The following is a 19,491-nucleotide window of genomic DNA, read 5'->3' on the forward strand; positions in this document are numbered from 1 at the left end:
GCACTCGCTTGCATCGCTGGAGGTGCCATAACACTGACCTCATCCTAGCATTAGACACCATGAAAGCAGCATGTTTGAGACTAGGTCCGTAGCGCAGTGATCTAAACGGCCGGTGGTAGCCAGCACGTGAAGAACCCAAGCTTGGCATTGCTTTGGCTTGCTGCAAGGTTGGTAATTATTCCCGTGAAAATTCACATCTGACGTGGTCAGAAGCATGAAGCTCAGTCTTTCTGCAGTAAGAACAATAACCACACAACAACAGCAACAAACCCAGAGTAGGACTATGAACTTGACTTCTGTCACAGTAGCTTGTTCACTCGATTCCCATGGCACCCTAACGATGGCAAAGTCTGAAGACCAACGTTGAAGTTTATTCTTTCATTTCATCACGATCCCAACTTCCTTTATTTTCGAGTCCAGTCAGCTTGGGAAGTTTTGTTGTTTCACTGGAAGATTTCGATTTGGGGCCCACTGATTTTTATACACGCCTCACGAAAATTTCTTACGAAGGCCTCACAGTGGTCTTCCTCCAGAACAGATGTTGTAAGGTGATTTCAATTTTAGACACCTAAAAGAGAACATTGGTTTCCGTGTGAATTGGACGGCTGCTCGTATGGTTTATTGAGAATGATATGTACGCTCTGGTACAACAGTTGCTCTTGGTTCCCCACCCAGGTCCCCTTTCCCCACTGGTGGGCCCATCCCCCATTGGCTATGCACGTTAACTGGCTCAGAGCCAGATCCTTCTCCAGAGGATTGCCCTTGGCCAACAGAGCACCTAGCCTGAAGATCCCTGGGAGATTCCAAGCTCTCACCTCCTTTCCCATGCTACCCGTACCCTTTCCCATACTGCTACCCATGCTTGATGACACAGGGCACGAAAACCAAGATCCCTCACCTTCTTGGGAAATGTCTACTGTGCCATCCATATCCTAGATCTCCCTGTGGAATCCAGCTGAGGCCACGTCTTTGCTCACTGTCTTCCTCTGCTCTGGTTTTCCTGACTCCATTACAGGGTTCACCTTTAGAGCACGCCCTCAGCCAATGACTTGCACAAGAATCCCCATCTTAGGTTTTGCTTCTAAGGAACTTGACCTCAGACAGCCGTCTTGTTAGCATTAAAAGGCCTGACTTCCTTCCCCCCCCCCCCCATTCTTGGTCTCTTAGGTAATTGATGTAACAGATTTTATCTCAATTTATCTACAATTGACATAACAGAGGTTATTCTAAGATACAGTTATTAAGCAAGCAAACCTTTTCTTATTTTGCACACTCAGTCTTGGTCATTTTAAAAACGACAACTTACTTAGTAGGCTACAACAAAGGAAATGTGTTTGCGCTTTTTCCTCTAATGTATCTCACATTATTTCTTGACTTTTTCCAAGTTACATGGATTTCAGAAAAAATCACCAGTGTGGATAAAATAGAAATTAGAATGCACAAGTAACTTACACTTGTGGATCAAGCTTATTGTCTTAGGTTTTTAGCAGTAGACAGAATCTCCTGTATAAACACTCAGCGGATGTCTGAAACGAAAGTGCCCCGTGTTTGTCATCCATTTTCATTCATTTAATACTCATTTCTAGAATTGTTCATTCAACACATATTTGCTGGGTGTCTACTGTGTGCCAGACATGGTATTTATCACTGATACATAACTGTGAACAAGATACACTTAATCTCTACTCTTGTGGGGCTTGCTGTCCTCCTTACTCATGACTTCGACGTAGGCAGAGAGAGACGAGGTTGAAGGGAAACTGTAAATTGGAGCTATTCTATTGCAACTGCAGGTAGATTTTTACTGCTTGGCTATGTTTAGAAGAAAAAGCACCAAAACAAATCTATGTAGGAAGTTGTCAAATTTGCCGCCATTTTTCACTAAAAAATTATACATGTCAGTGTTTGGTACGATGTAGGGGCTCAATAAATATTCATTAAGTGAACAAGTGCCCAGTGACTTCATATTTTTTTCATACCTCTTTGTTATGTAGCAGTAAAAAATAGCAAGAAAACCACTTAATAATAATCCAACACCAATCCCAATTGCAATGTATTTTTCATAAGAATCCACAGCATATGAAGTTAAGGTCAAGTGTTCACACCTTTCTCCAGTATAACCAGTAAAACACCTTTAAAGAAAAAAAAAAAAGAAAAGAATGTATAATTTGAAAACTCAGAGTGATAGAAATTCAAAGAAATGGCCAATTTCAAAGAATGACACATTTCAATAAAAAGTAAGTAATTTAAAGAGGAAAACACCAAATGGAAGCCAACTGTTAAATGTATCGAAGAAGCTACGTATTTTACAATAATCAATTCATTAAAGCCCCATAGTAATGTAACTTCCCTCATTGGTAGAAGGGAAAGGTAGCTGCTTGCATGAGTTGATCCAGAAAATTATTAACCTACTCTTTCGTAGGAGATTGCCCAGAAACAAATGATCATAAAAATAGTACTTATTGTTCTAGAACTTTATATTCCTGAAGTGTTTTTGCTATAGTCTATTTCATCTCATCCTGTAATCAACCCCGTGATCAACTCAGAATCCTCTTTGCAGGTTGCTAAAAACACACGTTTGCATTCAGGAGTCTTGAGGTAGGGCATAAGCTTCTGCATTTCTGACAAGCTCCCAGGTTACACAGAAGCTGCTAATGTGGGAACTGTATTTTTGAGTAATGTGGGTTAGGTAGTTTGGAAAAAGACTCCTTAGATATTCAAATATAGTGAGTCATGTTCAGATGATGTACCCTTTTTACAAGATAAGAGAGAGGTGTGTGGAAATGTACTAGGTGAAACACATAGAAACACTAGGTGAAACACAAATGCATCTCCTCCCATCTCTAGGACTTGGAAAGTTCTTTGCAATTACCTGCAGATGGCTTTTTCCAGCTCATGGTGGAATGCACAAACACCATTGATGCAGTAACTATTGTGGTCTTCCAGGCAAGGATGTGAGAACTTCAAGGCTATGGGCCCTTCTGTGTAGTCAGCTAGGAGAAGGACATACAATATGAACAGATGAAGGGGGTCACACTTTTATAGTAGGTTTGTTACACACGTGTAAAGAGACCTTTAATTTGAAGAATATTCTTTGGGTGCTCTGCCATTTAAACTACTGGCTGATTCCAACCGCAGGCTATATTCACAAAGGTTAGGTTAATATCATTTGGACACATCACTAATTAGGGGATGTAGGTGGATTGATTGTTCTATTCTCTAGAAGCTACATAATAAGGTAGAGATACAAGGTGGCCAAAAGGTGGCAGCATTGATTCTCATTTTAGCAGGCTGTGTTGAGCAAGTCTCCCCAAAAGTATGACCAAATGCGAATAAACGTAGAAGATCGCACCCAATTTTTTATTCTCCCCTTTACACCCGAGAGTCAGCACTTAGGAAACTTGGATTTACAGAGCTAACGAACTTGATTTCTCTTCATTCCCCAAAGAAGACGAGAAGTGCCTGCTTCTTCTGTGGACTACCACTGAGAAGGTAACTGAAAAGGAAGCACTTCAGTGCCGCATTTCAGAAGAGGCATTGTTATGACCTATACAAGAACCAGAAACAAGTTATGGCTCAAGCTTCACATAGTTGAGACAACATCTTTGAATATTAATTGGCAATTTTACTCAGTTAAAGATACATTACGAGACAGTGGGAAATGCCCTAGAAACAGAATGAGAAAATCTGGGTTTTGACTTCTAACACTGTGCAAATGACCACATCTGGCAAAACTTTTGTGCTCAAGTGTCCAGAAGCCTCTGCATGGGAAGCTTCCTCTTGGGAAGCTGTGTTTTGGCAAAACGAATACATTTCAGGGTGTTTACTCCTCATCCCCTGATATACTGAAGACATATACTTATGCCATCCTTGGGGTATATTCAGTGGGGATGACACTTGGTTAAAGCTGCACAATTGGGTCCTTTTTGGTAAAAATTTAATTACCGATCTTCAAATTTGTCCCAGGCAGAATCAGTAGTGTTTTATTTTGTCGTTATTATGAATAAACATACCTCCCCGTCTTTAGTTATCATGTTATATCATATTTGCCTTTGCTAAGTAGATTCACAGAATCCTACTTATTTGTTTCAAGGGGAAAAAATCTAAAAAGGCATGTATTTTGTATATTGAAAATACTAAATCTTAGGTACTAAGCCACCAATAAGACACTGTGTCATATAACTCCATGTCGATTAAGAACACACAATATTACCTTAAAATTTGCCTTTATCTTGTTGAGTGTGGTGTTGTGAATCTAGCGTCTCATTTTAATAATTAACTCTCAGCCCGTGAGAATTTCCCATGATAAACTGGGCTAGGTTCTTCCTGCTTCAAGACTAAATTAATTGAATTAGCCAAGCCTGAACCAGGATTTGCTAGGAAATGTGAGAACTGGAAGATACCTCCAAAGAAAGAATGTGCCAGACAGACTCCTCTTTCCTCTAAAAAGAATATTAGTTTTAAGTTTATGAAAAATTTCCTAAGACACTGGATGCAGATGTTTGGAGTAAATTTAAAAATGGACAAACTGAGGTTCTCTACCAAGAAAGCAAAGGACAACTGTAGAGATGATGTACTTGATCCCCTGTTTTCCATTATTACTATCTGTAACATGGAAATCTTGCCTTGCATTTCATTTTTAAGGACGTAAGAAGGTGGTGCTGTGTGCACTGTTCCTAAGTCAATCACTGAGAGGAAAGTCTACTTGAATTTTCTACCGTATTATCTTCCAATGAAGATCTTTTCCTCTTTGCTCAGAGGCTCAGAAGACATGAAGACGTTGGCTAAAAATGATCCTAAAGCTCACACGGAGTTTGTTTTGCAAACGGATAGACATTTAAAACTCAAACTGGCAAAATATTTTAAGTAAATGTTTTAATTTAAAATTATTGGTAAAATGAGGCATGTTGAAATATTACTATCTTTCATATTCAGAAACAAAGTATCTGACATGATCTTCTTTTATTTGCCTGGCTCTGAGCATAAGCTATGGCGTTTCCTCTGTCCTGTCACATCACCAATTTTCACAAGAGGCGGTGGTGATTTGGGTGAGAATCATAACCACCTGGTACACAGGTCTTGGCAGGTAACAAACCTTCCAAGTTCACCTCTGAGAGTTCAAACAGGTTCGAAAAAAATACTGATGCTCAACAGCAGCCAGAAGCTATTCTAATAATAACAGTAATAGCAATAATACAGGAAAAGAAACACACCATCACCATAACAACAAAAATTGGGTACACATGATTAGGAAACAGAGCATATGTTAAAACAACAACAAAACCCCCCCAAAACAAAACAAGAAAAATGATCTTTCCAAAGATGGATTAAGTCTTCGCCTTGTCCTAATTTCTTCGGCTGCAAAGTCATAGTCACAGATTAAAATATGATACCAAAATATCAGTCATCAAAAATGCCCAAATGGGGACAAACTGCCTCGGGACACATATGGATTATTGGGGACGAAGCTGGAGTCAAGCAGAAGGCAATTTTTAAAAGGCATGTCTTTGCTCGCACTTTTACCTGTCACTTCTATTTAACAGCATCCTGCTTAGAGAGTTGAATGTCTAATAATAAAATACACATTAAAAGATTTCCAGTGTTGCTTTTGATCACAATCCAAATTTCTCACAAAAGGTAAAAAAAAAAAAAAAAAAAAAAAAAAAAAGAAATTCACTGAAAATACAAAAGTGTGAAGAAAATACCTTCTGTTTTGTTAACTGTCCAGTTACTTTGCTGGGTTGTGTTTGAAGGTGTTCCAGTCACGGCTGCCTCTTCAGTCAATGCTGTCATTGCTATATGAAGGGGTGGGGGGGGGGGTGGGAGGGAAAGCATGTTTAGCAGGTGAGCCTCCTTCTATGTGTAAGCAACAGATGGAAAGTTATGGACAAGCAACAGATCAAAAGTGATTCTTATTCTCACTTTTGTTCTTTTCCCCATGGATGTACATTTGAAAACCATAACCTGATTAGGACAGTTTCCTGACAGTTTCTCATCCATACCTACTTCCCCGACTACCTTATCATTCCAGAAAATAGAAATACATTCATTTTTAAGAGCACGTGGATTCATTTATATACTAATTCAATCGCAAGGATGCTATGGCATAGTGGTTAAAATGTATCAACTGCTCTTCGGTTACAGAAAGCAAACATACAGGTCTCAAAAAAGGGGGTAGCATAATCTGTTAAGAGTCTGTATTACATAATAAAACTCAGTTAATTCACAGATGGCTTGTGCTGTTCTTTGTCGTGAAGAACGCGGGTTAAAAGCCAACTTCTCACTAAAACAGAGAGAACAAATCCTATTCATAGTTTACACCGATACAAAATTAACAAGACAAAAACAAACTTCCTACCTTTGAATAAAAGATAGACTGATATTGGCACTCCGAAAGCCATTTCCAGCTGTTGTTAAACAGTATCTTTCTTATCCTCCCAGACTGACGGGTGGAAGGCTTTTATTGAGCTCTCCCGAGTCTTTCTTGCATTTATATTTCATGAAGCGTCACCTGCCGTTCTTACCAATCAAAAAAATATGTACTTTTGGCAGGAGCTGTAGGTAAAGCCCTTGAGGCGCTCACACACTTATTTAGGATACCTGTGTTATCTAGCAATGTGATCAAGTTTTCTTTTGAAACACTGGTTTCCTGTTACCTGTGGGCATAATCGTGTATGTAAAAGTACTTAAAACAACAAAAAAGAATCTAAATTCAGGAAAGGCCCCATTGCTGGGAACAGAATTGTACCAAGCTCCAAAGTTACTAGGGATTTACATAGGATGCCAACAAGGGGGAGTTCTGATAATTTGCAAACCAGGAAACAGCATAACCTGTAAATGAATCAAACATCTCTGAAACTGCAGTCAGTTACACCACCTCTCAGTACAGACTGTGTTCTATCGCAAATCAAGATATTTTGTAATTTAGCCGCGGGGGGGGGGGGGGGGATTAAACTTGTGTTAAAAACAGAGGATTAATATTCCATTTTATTTTTTGCTACTCCATGTTGCTATTTTCAAGCTCTGTAAGGACAATTATTTTTAATAGCATAACATTTGCCTTTATGTCATTCTGCCATTTAAGATTTTTCGAATAAATGGAACGTGCTACCAATCTCCTTAGGACTACAATGCTCCAATTTGTGTTCCAATGATTAGACTAGATAGAGCCAGTAAAGTACCAAGATGATGGTGATGATGATGTCTCCACTAAGATAAACTATTTAGGTTTTGATTTTTTTTTTTTAACGTTTATTTATTTTTGAGACAGAGAGAGACAGAGCATGAACGGGGGAGGGTCAGAGAGAGTGGGAGACACAGAATCTGAAACAGGCTCCAGGCTCTGAGCCATCAGCACAGAACCTGATGCGGGGCTTGAACTCACGAACCGCGAGATCATGACCTGAGCTGAAGTCAGACACTTAACCGACTGAGCCACCCAGGCGCCCCAAAATATTTAGGTTTTGTATGTCTAGTGAATAAAAATTTTTATTTGTTTTTTTACTTTTTAGAGAGAGAGAGAGAGAGAGAGGAGTGTGAGTTGGGGAGAGGGGCAGAGGAAGAGAGAGAGAGAATCCTGAGCAGACTCCACACTCTGTGCAGAGCCCGAGGCGGGGGCTCAATCCCAAGACCCTGGGATGGAGACCTGAGCCGAAATCAAGAGTTGGACGCTCAATTGACTGAGCCACCCAGGTGCCCCCAATGAATAGAAAGTGTTAAATTCAACACAACATTCAAATTGTTCTCACTGTTAATCTAGCTGTAATTATGAAAGTGCCATTTTAACGGCCAACACGTGATTATTGCTATTAGATTTTGTGACTGTAGGAGCTTCCCATAAATTTTCACCTGCCCCAGATTATTATGAAGAACTTATGTAAATGTGTTGTACTGTGGTGTGCTTTTTCACCAGGAATTTCAATTGCTCATGTTTTCGGTACCTTGAAAACCCGTTTAAGATAGGTTACCACTTGCATTGTGTCCATCCAGCAAATTTGGTTTACCAGAACAGATTTCTTTCGCTATTGAAATATGAATTTGGCTTTAGAAATCACACAAGAATGAGCTTGTTGAACTCATTATAACTTGGGCAATCACCACAGGAGTCATCATTTTAAAGTTAAAAGAAGATACAGCACTCGGCTCACTTTAAATGGGCCTGCATTTTGTATTTCTACTTTTGTGGGTTTTTTTTTTTAACATGATTATTAAGATAAATTCCGGATACATGTTTTTCCCGGGACAATAATATTTGAGTTATAAATCAAATAATCATGCTCTGCACCTCTGGCGTGAATTTAAGATGAAAACATTTACAAGGGGTTAAAGAAGCCATTAGAACCAATAGCAGTTTTTGGAGGGAGATGCTAGGCCCAATGTGAAATATCTTTATTTGTAAGGTTGGGATATAGGACTACAGCCATCTTGGTTATAACCGTTAACTGGAGTTTGCATAGAGCTTTGTGTTTTGCAGGGTTTTCACGCACATCTCGAGGATTTCTTCAGTGGTCCTGGTCCCAACAAATTCAGTGCCTAACATATAGCATGTACCTAATGACTCCATCTTGAGTGAATAAAATAATAAGCAGTAGGCCTTCTATCTAGTCCCTTGTGACAACTGAGGAATGGAGACCCGAAAGAATTAAGTGACTTACCAAAGGACATGTCCTAGAGTCAGGACTGGGATCCATGTTCAGATTCCAGATCACATGTCCTTTCTATTTTCCCAGCTGTGTTCTCTGGTAGGAATCCATAGACTGATCCCAGAGAAATTCTCTGAATTATGTCCTAAAATCAAACCTGAAATAAGTTACCTCTATCCTAAGAATCTAAATATGAAATGAACTGTGACTTTCACTCACATTTGGGCTGAGAGGCGTGGACCATGCTCTTTCCTGATGTTTCCCCAGTCTAGTGAATCAGGCCATATAACACAGGCCTACCACTTTATTGAAGGCTCATAGCAGAAAATAGCTCTAGTCACCTCACATGGATCTTTCCTCCAGGACTCATACTGATGGATCCCACTTACACTCTCTTCAGGAGAGTCTCCTGCCTTGGCTTCTTCAGTCTCCTCACAAAAAGTCCTTTCCCCAATCCTGAAGAATGGGGGAGATGGGTATTGTAAGGTGGCCTTACTGATGCCTTCATTCATTCTTGACACACAATGGATCAGGTTGGAAAGAGAAAGGGGAAAGAAGGCTAAGCACTTCAGCACCCCACCATCAATTTTCCCTCCTTCCATTTTTTCGGTCTTTTTAATTTATTCATCTCTCTCCTCTTGTCATACCATCTCTGAAAGTGTCTTCTCTTCCCCGCCCTTCCTTTCTTTCCCCTCCCTTCCCCTCCCTTCCTTCCCTACTCCTCCCTTCCCCTCCCTTCCTTTTGTTTCTTTCCCTCTCCTTTCCTTTCCTTTCTTTTTTTCTTTCTTTCTTTCTTTCTTGCTCTTTCACTAACTCCACCAAAATCTGTTGCTAGACATTGGCAGGAAATGCTCATCAGGCCATTGTTTTCTCTCTCTCTCAACTCATTCTGTTCATTCTCATGGATGCAGTTGTCATTCATTCAATCATTCATTTATTCATTCATAAAATATTGAATGCCCACAACATCCATGGCCCTGGGCTGGGTGTGATGTTAGCAAGAAAACTGGACAAATCATTCATGGACTCTCACCTCAAGGACCTAAAGGGAGTTAAGGAAGGCACAGACATAACTACAGGACTGGGTAGGAACTGATAAGTGCCATGACTGTGTGCAGAAATGGCTATGAGAGTTCAGGGATGGGATTGAAGCAAATTCTCAAGGCAGTTTCATGGACAAGTTTCATGTGAATTTTAAATATCAAGTGAGATTTAGATGTGTAATAAGAGAGAAGAATGCAGGTGGGGGAGGGCACTGACAGAGGCAACATGGTGGAATGAAAAGAGTGAGGTCTAGCTCCCATCATCCCAGACCTTGCTTCGAATTCCAATTCCACATCTACTCTCCATTTAGCTCTGGCCAAGGCTTTTTAATAACTCCAAGGGTCAACTTCTTCATGTATAAAATAGAGATTGTCAATAACAACAACAACAAAAGTAAAGCATTTAGCACATGATGGTGCTCTCTTAAGGAGAGCTTTTATTACCAAACAACAGTAGAAAGACACAAGCTATGTATAATGGTCAAGAAGATCAGAGTTTAGTGATGAACACACTTCATGAAGTCCTGAATTTTCATCACTAGTCATGAGTTCTTATTCTCTTCCCAGACTGATGTTAAGTCAGGGCTTCTACTTCTGGATTCTGTCATCACCTCACACTCAGCGTGTCTTAAAGTGAACATATCTCTTCTCCAACATCAGCTCCCCTTTACAACTTCCTCGGGTTAACCAAAGAACACATCTTCCAGGCTCTAATTACAATTCTCTTAACTTATGAAACATGGTCTGAATTATCCAGCCTGTCTCTAATCTATCTCTGCATACTTATCCAGCTGTATTTCCACCACTCTCTTAACCTCTCTAACACACACTTTTCATTTTAGTCTGACTGTGACTCTTGCTTTCACACACACACACACACACACACACACACACACATATGTATATATCTGCTAAACCCCTTCTCACCTCTATCTTTGTATTACTATTTACCCCCCTTAATTCTTCAGGGTCCTTTTTACAGATAGTTGCAGAAGAAAGTTACTTCTCCAAAGCTCCTCTACATGGCTAACATATGTCTACCTTTTATGCACCCCAAATATCCATAAATAAGGTCATGGTACAAATGAACCAACTTCATCTCCTTTATGTGTTGACAAAGGCTTCCTTCTTGACTGTACTTTAATCAGTCGCCTGTGAGTCCTCTTCTCAACCAGGCCTGCTGAGCCCAGTTGTAGCAAAGGATCCTGCTAAGTGAGTTTATAGAGACCCCCCCCCCCAACCCTATATATTATCAAGTTCCCCATGTTCCACCCTTGATATCTGGCCTGCCTTTAGCAAGAATCATGGTAAGCTAGTTTAGCAAGAATCCCCCCACCTTTGAAATCTAGTCAAGTTCCTCTTATAGTAATTTGTACCTACTGATCCCTCTGCTCATTGGATATAGATCCATAGCTACCTTTGCTGTATTTGGAGCTCAATTCAATCTTCTCTGTTGCAATAGTCTTTTTTCTTTCAGTGTTTATTTATTTTGAGGGGTGGAGAGGAAGCACAAGTGGAGGAGAGGCAGAGAGAAGGAGAGGCAGAATCCCAGGCCCACTCTGCACTATCAGCACAGAGCCTGATGTAGGGCTTGAACTCACGAACCGTGAGATCATGACCTGAGCCGAGATCAAGAGTTGGGTGCTTAACTGACTGAGCCACCCAGGCGCCCCACAATAGTCTTGATCCCATTACAATAGTCTTAGATAAAGTCTTCCTTACTATTTTTAACATGTCAGAATAATTTTTCTTTTACAGTATTTTAGTCTCTAGAAAGTCTCACTCCTGGATTTTAGCCCAGCCAAAGGGTAAAAACCTTCCAAAATTAATTCCTCTTGCACTTTGAGGGTTTGGGGTGGTACTCTCAAAACCACAGACTTCACCTTTTCCCATGTACATGTATTTTGGGTCATTTTGTCTGGGGGAGTTTGGGGCCCATATGAATAAAACAGGTCCTTTCTGAAATGTTTGCTTGGGAGCTTTGAATTTAAACTTCTGTTGGGGTTATCCGGCCAAGACTGGTCTGGACTGATGGTAGAATGGGCTATAGACCCTTTTCTTGCATGTTTAAAAAACTTATGCATTTCCCCAGCATGCTGCAAAGAAATAGGTAATAATTCTACTCCTGAAACCAATATTACACTGTATGTCAGCTAACTGGAATATAAATAAACACTTGAGACTACAAAAAAAAAAATAGGTAACAAATATATGAACAAAAAAACTTATAAATATCTTAAGGAAAAAGAAGACAGGTATTCTTCAAATCGCTTTTATTATACAGGTGAAATATTAATTATAAGCCTCTAGTCTATTTTCACACAACTGATCAGGAGCACACACTGATAAAGCATGCACTGGGTAAGAATCATGGTTGGTACATTAACACACTGGGATAAGGCATGAAAACAATACAATTATGTGCTTAGGGTAGTTTCAAAATCGCCTTCAACTGACATTCAGTGTATTTCCTAATTTAAATTGTGTTAGAAATATGGTATCTACTTTGAAAACCAAATGCTGTAACAGAAGAGGGAAGAACTGTGGGCAAGAGAGTGGTAGATTTCTAGTTATAGGCTAAGGTTTAGCTTCGGCATATTGTGTCATATTTTCCTATTACTTTCTGAATCTGTGAACAGCCATTTGTTCTTTAATGATGTCCTTGCTCATACTATATCGTATTTTTCTAATATTTGTGGGAGAATACAACCATACTTTTGTTTTCTATGTCTGTTTTGGGATTTTTTCCATTATTCCTCAAGGAAGAGATTATCCAAATATTTTTCTGGAAGGAGAAAGAAATTACACCTTAACCTAACTTATTCCTATTAGGCTTTTACTATCGCAAGCAGTCATTTACAGTTTGAAATGATCATTACCTTTTTTTAAAAAATTTTTTAAATGTTTATTTATTTTTGAGAGAGAGACAGAACATGAGCCGGGGAGGGGCAGAGAGAGAGGGAGACACAGAATCTGAAGCAGGCTCCAGGCTCTGAGCTGTCAGCACAGAGCCTGATGCGGGGCTCAAACCCACCAACCGTGAGATCATGACCTGAGCCAAAGTCAGACACTTAGCCAACTAAGCCACCCAGGCACCCCTGATCATTACCTTTCCAAGTAGCACTGCGTATTTTGCTTTCTTCATTTATTTTTCTTTCCTTGAATAGAGTGTCATTTCTCATTAAGATACCTCATAGGATCCATTCATGAGATATACAAGATCAAGATTTTATTTTTACTGTTTTATCTTTCTTTTACAAGTAAGCTCTTTTTCAGCATATGAGACACATAAAATATATAAAAATTGAGCATGCTTATGTCCAAACCTAAATTACAGTTTATGAGGGCACCCATTTGGCTGACAAGACATTTGTTGAAAACATACTTTGTGTGATATTTGTGTCAAAAATATATTCATTTATTATGAGCCCTTTATTGCTTAATATTACGAACAAATAGTATTCACAAAATAAACCGTTGTTACCAAAGTTTTCATTGGAATTATTTTGTTTTATCCTAAAACTCAAAATCTGTTAGCAGGAAATGCATAAAGTCGTATGAATCATCTGGTCCAGTATGATTCCATCCATGAAAAAATAAATACAATGTAGAAATAAATAGCTTTGTAGTAAAATATAAAGGTGTTTACACCCTTTGTCAAATAAATAAATAGCATGACTTCAGTTTGCTTTATTCTTTCATGTGAATTAGTAAATGAGTTTTTTAGCTGCCAGAAGGGTGTTCTTCAGAAGCATTGCCACTGTCATGGGTCCGACGCCTCCTGGAACTGGGGTGATATAGCTAGCCTTCTTCTTAACAGCTGATGGAGAAAACAGAAAGCCATCTTTATTTTTAAAAATTTTTTTCTGAGAATACGATATTTTTAAACATACTGAACTATTAAAAGATAAACTGAGATACATAAAAAATTTTTTTCAGATTTTATTTTTTGGTGGGGGCGTGCACCTAGGTGGCTCAGTTGGTAAAGAATCCAACTCTTGATTTTGGCTGGGGTCGTGATCTCAAGGTTGGTGGGACTGAGCCCTGCATCAGGCTCTGTGCTGACAGCATGGAGGCTACTTGAGATCCTCTCTCTCTCTCTCTCTCTCTCTCTCTCTCTCTTTGCCCCTCCCCGACTAGCATGTTGCTCTCTCTCTCTTAAAAAATAAATAAACATGATAAAAAGATTTTATTTGAAATTTTTAAAGTAATCTCTACATTCAACGTGAGGGCTCGACCTTACAACCCTGCGATCAAGAGTCATACTCTACCAAGTGAGCCAGCCAGACACCCCTAAAATTTTTAAAGTTTATTGGAGTATTTACCAATTCGAATTGGACAACAACAAACTGGAAGTGGTCAGGACTGCTCCACCAACAAGGAGCTAGCTAGAGATTTGTAACAGAAGAGGCAGAAACAAAGCAAGGTCATTATTGATTGGCTACAACTTAAAGCCTAATCGGTGTTGGTGACTGGTCGTTCTTAGGTTTTGATTTTGTAACCTGGAGGCGTTTATAGGCTTAGATTTTGGTTTGCTTACACACACTGCCATGGCATTAGAGCCATATGAGTCTAACAGCCTCCTTGTTTAACTAATTAAACAGAATAGAGTGGATTTTTCTGCATTACACATATCACTCTAACAACCTCAAAACATTTTTAGAATGAAGTAGGCTAGAAACACTCACACACTTAGATAAACAATCCTGTGTATGATGTCTAATCATCCTAAGACTGTAAGTTGAATCTCCATGCCGTTGGTTTGACATGATAAAAATCCATAATCCGTGATTGACCCAACTACCTGTAATTCTCATTAACTACTCCTAAAATACATGCTATTGGTCACAAAGGGGGAACAGGACATAGACAGTTCAGCACATGCCATTTGTTAAATTGGAAAATTCCTGTTGTAACAACAGCATCATTTATGTGTGGATAATACATTCCAGTGCAAGTCTAATAAAAATCATCAAACATATCTGAACTACTGAGCATATACACATAGTCCTGTTCTAACGTATGCAGATTTCTATTCAGTGAATAGACTCAAAGAAAATGACAGAGAACTTTCAGCAAGTTTTATTTAAGAATGTTTTCACACCCACATTATTACACATGAATGGCTCCATACTTTGACCTGCTGGTTTAGTGCTTCACCATGTGAATATGAACAATGAAGTTTTCCCAGATAACTTACAAAATTAGCATAGACAATGCTTCTTCAATGCACACTCTGGCATTCTTAATCACATATTATTTAAGACATATTGCCTTTTACAAGTTTGCTCGTATGTGCTTCCCATATGAATCAAAAGTAACAGATCTTAAGTATTATTTACTATTATAGTATTAGACTTTGTAGACCTTAAGTATTATTTTTGTACAATTTATATTGCCTTCTTGAAATAGGGTTTGTAAAATTTACATTTATCTTATTTGAAGTTAGTAGTATACAAGAATTTTTTTTTTTAATCAGAGGAAAAGCAAAGGAATAATATTCTTTTACTTGAAGAAAAGTCCAAGTAGGCTTAAAGACATCACAAAAAGAAAAATAGTCTAGCTAGTATGTATTATCAACCTTCTCATGGTATGTAACCAAGAGGAGATAAGAATACTTATGATTTGGAAAGTAGTAGATTAGTTTTCCAAAAAGCCTCTCTACACATGAACGTGCCATTTCCCTCACCACACTTCTATCCAACGTCAAACACTCGGCTAGGTCAACAGCCATTTCACAAATAGCCATGAATTATCAATACTTTCTTCTTGCACTCTAGCTATTCCTTCCAACTGGAATATTCTTCTACTTTATCCATATAAGAAAAATCCTTACAATTCTTTAAAAGCTAATACAATGTTACCTGTGCATGATTTTTCTCAAAAACTTCCCCCTCCAATGTTGACTTCAAAGCCCCACCATCTGGGTTCCCAGTAACCTTATACGTTACTCCGTTATGGAACTTAACACACTGTGGTGTCTGTCCCCTTAACTAGACCCTAGCACCTGGAAGGGAGAAACCAAGCCTTGACAGCTGTTGCTGTCGCCATTGTTTTTAATCTCAAGAGTCTCTCCATGCACAGATTAGCCATTTGGTAAATTTTGTTAAGGTGAACTCAATAGCCCTTGAAATTTAAAATCTAAAATCAATTTGCAGGAATGTGTCAGAGGATGCAAACAATTTAGTTCATGCTAATTTACTAAAAAACTCAAGCTACTAATTTGCTTGATCATGACAAACTCCATTTTTTTTTACTATTTTTTAAAGTTTATTTGTTTATTTTGAGAGAGGGAGAAAAAGAATGAGTGGGGGGAGGGTGAGAGAGAGAGGGTGAGAGAGAGAATCCCAAGCAAGGTCCGCACCGTCAGCGTGGAGCCCGATGCAGGGCTTGAACTCACAAACTGTGAGATCATGACCTGAGCTGAAATCAAGAGTTGGATGCTTAACTGACAGATCTACCCAGTCACCCTTACTTTGTGATAAGCTGACTTACTAGCATGACCAGTGCCTTCCAGGACCTTTTCTATAGACTTGGAAAAGCCATGCCTTTAAAATATCAGCAGATCTCTAGAAGAGATGTACTATATTACTACTATTTACACTGATTGTATAGAAAATCATGTATTTGTAAAGTACTAACTTTGAAACATCAATGGTTAAAAATAAAAGACTACTGAATGATATGGTAAATGAAGAATCAAGTAAAAACTAAATCTTCAATGGAAAACAAAATGGTTCATTTCACAATCAACAAGTGGATAAAATTCATTGTGTCTGGGAATCTGCTGTGGGTAAATAGTCATTTTTATATAATTTGGTTTTCAACTTGGAAAGGTAAAGCAGCTTGGAATTATGTGTATATAAAAAATAGTAATAACCCTCAGTTATTGAGTAATACTGAGTAATACTCTCAGTTGAGTACCTACTTCTTGCCAAAAACTTTATATATATTATTTGAATAATTCACATTGAATTATTACTTCATTTTAATAGATGGAGAAAGTATGTCTCCCGAAGTTAAAGTGACTTACCACTCCCTTGTATGGTAGAGACATTATTTACAGCCAGGTTTGAAACATCCCACGATGCCATCATTCCACCCCATAACCCCGTGCAACTGCATTACCATGACCCGAATAAATATAAATATCCCAAGAAAGACTCAGGTGCCAAAAATGAACTCAGTTTTCTCACAGGGGGAGGAGGATCGTCTGAGAAAAGAAACAAAGCGGAAAGTCCGAATAAAACATTTTCCTGCATATTTCCCGTGAGTCCTCACAGCTCGTCGTCTTTGAATTACGTCCAGCACATCAAATTACACAGCTGGCTTAGCAGTCTGAACTGCTTTCTTCCTGGGCGTCAGATCAGATAAACCACGGGTCTGCTCAGGTATCATGACACTCCTCTTCCAAATTATGTTTTCACAATATGCTTACCATTGCATTCTTCTGCTCCAAAAAGTGAGGTTTGGAATGTTGGGAGAGGGAAGGTGAATGAGCTGTTGCGCAAAATAATACCTGCTGGAAATCTGGAGCTTATGTCTGCTTTTTTTTTTTTTTTTTACACGTTTTCCTGGCAAAAACTAACACACACGTATCTTGTCCTGCCTATGACTTCATAGAAATACACTACGTGATGGGTAATGGGCCTTCACCTGATGTGGGCTAGGGGTTCTCTGGACGTTCATAAGCGTTCAGTTGCATCAGCTCTGTACATTACTCACTAAGCAAAGGATTATGATATCACTATGAACACACACCTGACTATCCAAGTCCTTGCTTCAAATATTTTTTATCTCTGAAATAAAGTGGATGAATATGAAAATGAAGTCGGTATAGTCACGACAGGCCAACTGTGAGGAGTTTGATTGAAAAAAAAAAATATCTTGGGTGTTTATCCCTTTTGATTTGATTTTCATGAGGATCTACATCTGAGAAAGAAATATAACTGTATCTGCTGCTGGCTAGTGTTAATGTATTGTCTATTTACATAACAACCAGGATATGGAAATATTGATTTCTCAAGAAAGGTAGGGAATTTTCATTGGCAAATGCCAGTGGGTACAGATGCCAATGCTTAAAAGCATTTCTATAGTCTAATGATTTTGCATGACTATTCCAGGGCTGTCCTACACGACATATTTATGAAGTGTCAGAAGTGGCTTCTGAGCTAAAATTAGTCATGTGAGAAAGAGTTAAACTCAATACGTTTGATGCTCTGAAAAGCATCTTCCCCAATCATGTCTGCAAGAGAGTAAGTTAACAAGCATTACATCACCAGAATAATCTCTCATTGGCTGGTCTTTCCCTGAGGGCAGACAAAGGTTTGCACTTGTTCATAGAAGATGATGCTTTTAAAGATTAATCCTATTCTGTGTGTGTGTGTGGGGCGGGGGGACGTTCTGTATGCTCTATTGAAAAGAATTATAGAAGCACTTTAAGGCAGTAATTTCCTTCAGAGACTTATTTACTCTGTGTTTAGGTGTGAGGGAGTATGTGTGTATGTTAAGGGAAATGCCAAATATTCTGGATGTATGAGAACAAGGTTCAGGCTCCCCCTCTGCTATCCAAAAGTAGAGCATTCCTATGAAAACTTTCATAAGCCAAAATGGTATGAAGCTGAGGCAAATACTATTAATTTATATGGAAAAAAATGTGAGCATTCCCAGACCTAAAAACAAACAAATGAGCAAACAAACAAACAAACACACCTCTTTGGCTTTTCTGACACCTTAGGACATATTTTGCTAACAGGTGCACAAAATAAATGAAGATAAGCATAGATGCTCACAGACACAGTTCAAAGCTATGGCGGCTGGATGTTGCATTGTTCCCGACGAAGGAGCTTGGTGGGGCCGCTCTCCCAGCTCAGGGTGCACACTGCCTCTGTAATGCTCACTGCAAAACAAATGCTGAACGCTTTTCGTTTTGCACTTTGTTTTTTTTTTTTCAGAAAAGCTAAAATCCTCGTTGGATTTCTTTCACTTAGGAAAAACAGATACTAACGTAGGTTTTTTGTAAAAGCAAAGTGGCAACATGAACATTCAACCAGCGGGGGAGCACGCATTAGATCTTGATCAGTATCAGGATTTTCATGAGAGGCTCAGGGATGGCAAAACCAGGTTGAGATTCAATTTTGTGAAGTTAACACGATTTCAGAGTTACTGAAACTGTTGGACAATGGAGGCAAATAAAACCATCATCAAATCCTATTGTTATCTGCATGGAATTTGCTCTGGGGAATGAGATTCAGATGGAAATGAGTTGGTCCTGGTTAAAGCAAGTATCTGAAAATAAAGACTATTTTGAAGAAAGGCACAATTAGCATGACAATCTATTTGAATGACTTCCCTATAAACTTCAGACACTGCAAAGGAAATGCTATAGATTTCCTTGAGGATGATTTAGAATATTAGAGAGTCTACATTCAGTTGTATAGCAAGAAAAGAGATGACCATTTAAAATCAGTTATTTGAAATATGGAAAGAGCCTAAATGTCCGTCAACTGATGAATGGATAAAGAAATTGTGGTTTATATACACAATGGAATACTACGTGGCAATGAGAAAGAATGAAATCTGGCCTTTTGTAGCAACGTGGATGGAACTGGAGAGTGTGATGCTAAGTGAAATAAGCCATACAGAGAAAGACAGATACCATATGGTTTCACTCTTATGTGGATCCTGAGAAACTTAACAGAAACCCATGGGGGAGGGGAAGGGAAAAAAAAAAAAAGAGGTTAGAGTGGGAGAGAGCCAAAGCATAAGAGACTGTTAAAAACTGAGAACAAACTGAGGGTTGATGGGGG

The 19,491-nt window shown here is 38.8% G+C and overlaps 2 protein-coding genes across 6 annotated transcripts in view; both read right to left on the bottom strand.

The window, feature by feature from the left end:
- Window positions 1-513: 513 nt before the first annotated feature.
- On the bottom strand, window positions 514-6,398 carry EPGN (epithelial mitogen). Of its 5 annotated transcripts, none has more exons than XM_042982725.1 (5): window positions 6,356-6,398; window positions 5,730-5,792; window positions 2,870-2,990; window positions 2,103-2,129; window positions 514-568 (listed from the first exon to the last, which is right to left on the bottom strand). In XM_042982725.1, the coding sequence occupies exons 1-5, from the start codon at window positions 6,396-6,398 to the stop codon at window positions 514-516; spliced, it is 309 nt and encodes a 102-aa protein (XP_042838659.1). The 5 variants fall into 5 exon arrangements, with proteins under 5 accessions (XP_042838659.1, XP_042838658.1, XP_042838657.1 ...); XM_042982724.1 differs by having other exon boundaries at window positions 5,703-5,792; XM_042982723.1 differs by having other exon boundaries at window positions 1,977-2,129; window positions 5,703-5,792.
- Window positions 6,399-12,784: 6,386 nt separating this feature from the next.
- Window positions 12,785-19,491, bottom strand: part of MTHFD2L (methylenetetrahydrofolate dehydrogenase (NADP+ dependent) 2 like) — a 145,433-nt gene continuing 138,726 nt past the window's right edge. Inside the window, exon 8 of the mRNA XM_042984385.1 lies at window positions 12,785-13,502. Within this exon, the coding sequence (XP_042840319.1) occupies window positions 13,390-13,502 (113 nt within the window). The 3' untranslated portion in view covers window positions 12,785-13,389. The remainder of the gene's footprint in view (window positions 13,503-19,491) is intronic.

Source organism: Panthera tigris, chromosome B1, assembly GCF_018350195.1.
Source record: "Panthera tigris isolate Pti1 chromosome B1, P.tigris_Pti1_mat1.1, whole genome shotgun sequence".
Classification (NCBI taxonomy): Eukaryota; Metazoa; Chordata; class Mammalia; order Carnivora; family Felidae; genus Panthera; species Panthera tigris.

Bases quoted from the DNA above. Each gene is read 5' to 3' on its own strand.
- EPGN (XM_042982723.1), bottom strand. From the start codon at position 6,398: ATGGCTTTCGGAGTGCCAATATCAGTCTATCTTTTATTCAAAG. The intron at 5,793-6,355 runs GTAGGAAGTTTG...CCCTTCATATAG, and splicing joins AGTCTATCTTTTATTCAAAG to CAATGACAGCATTGACTGAA. The intron at 2,991-5,702 runs GTATTTTCTTCA...TCCTTCTCCTAG, and splicing joins GACAGTTAACAAAACAGAAG to CTGACTACACAGAAGGGCCC.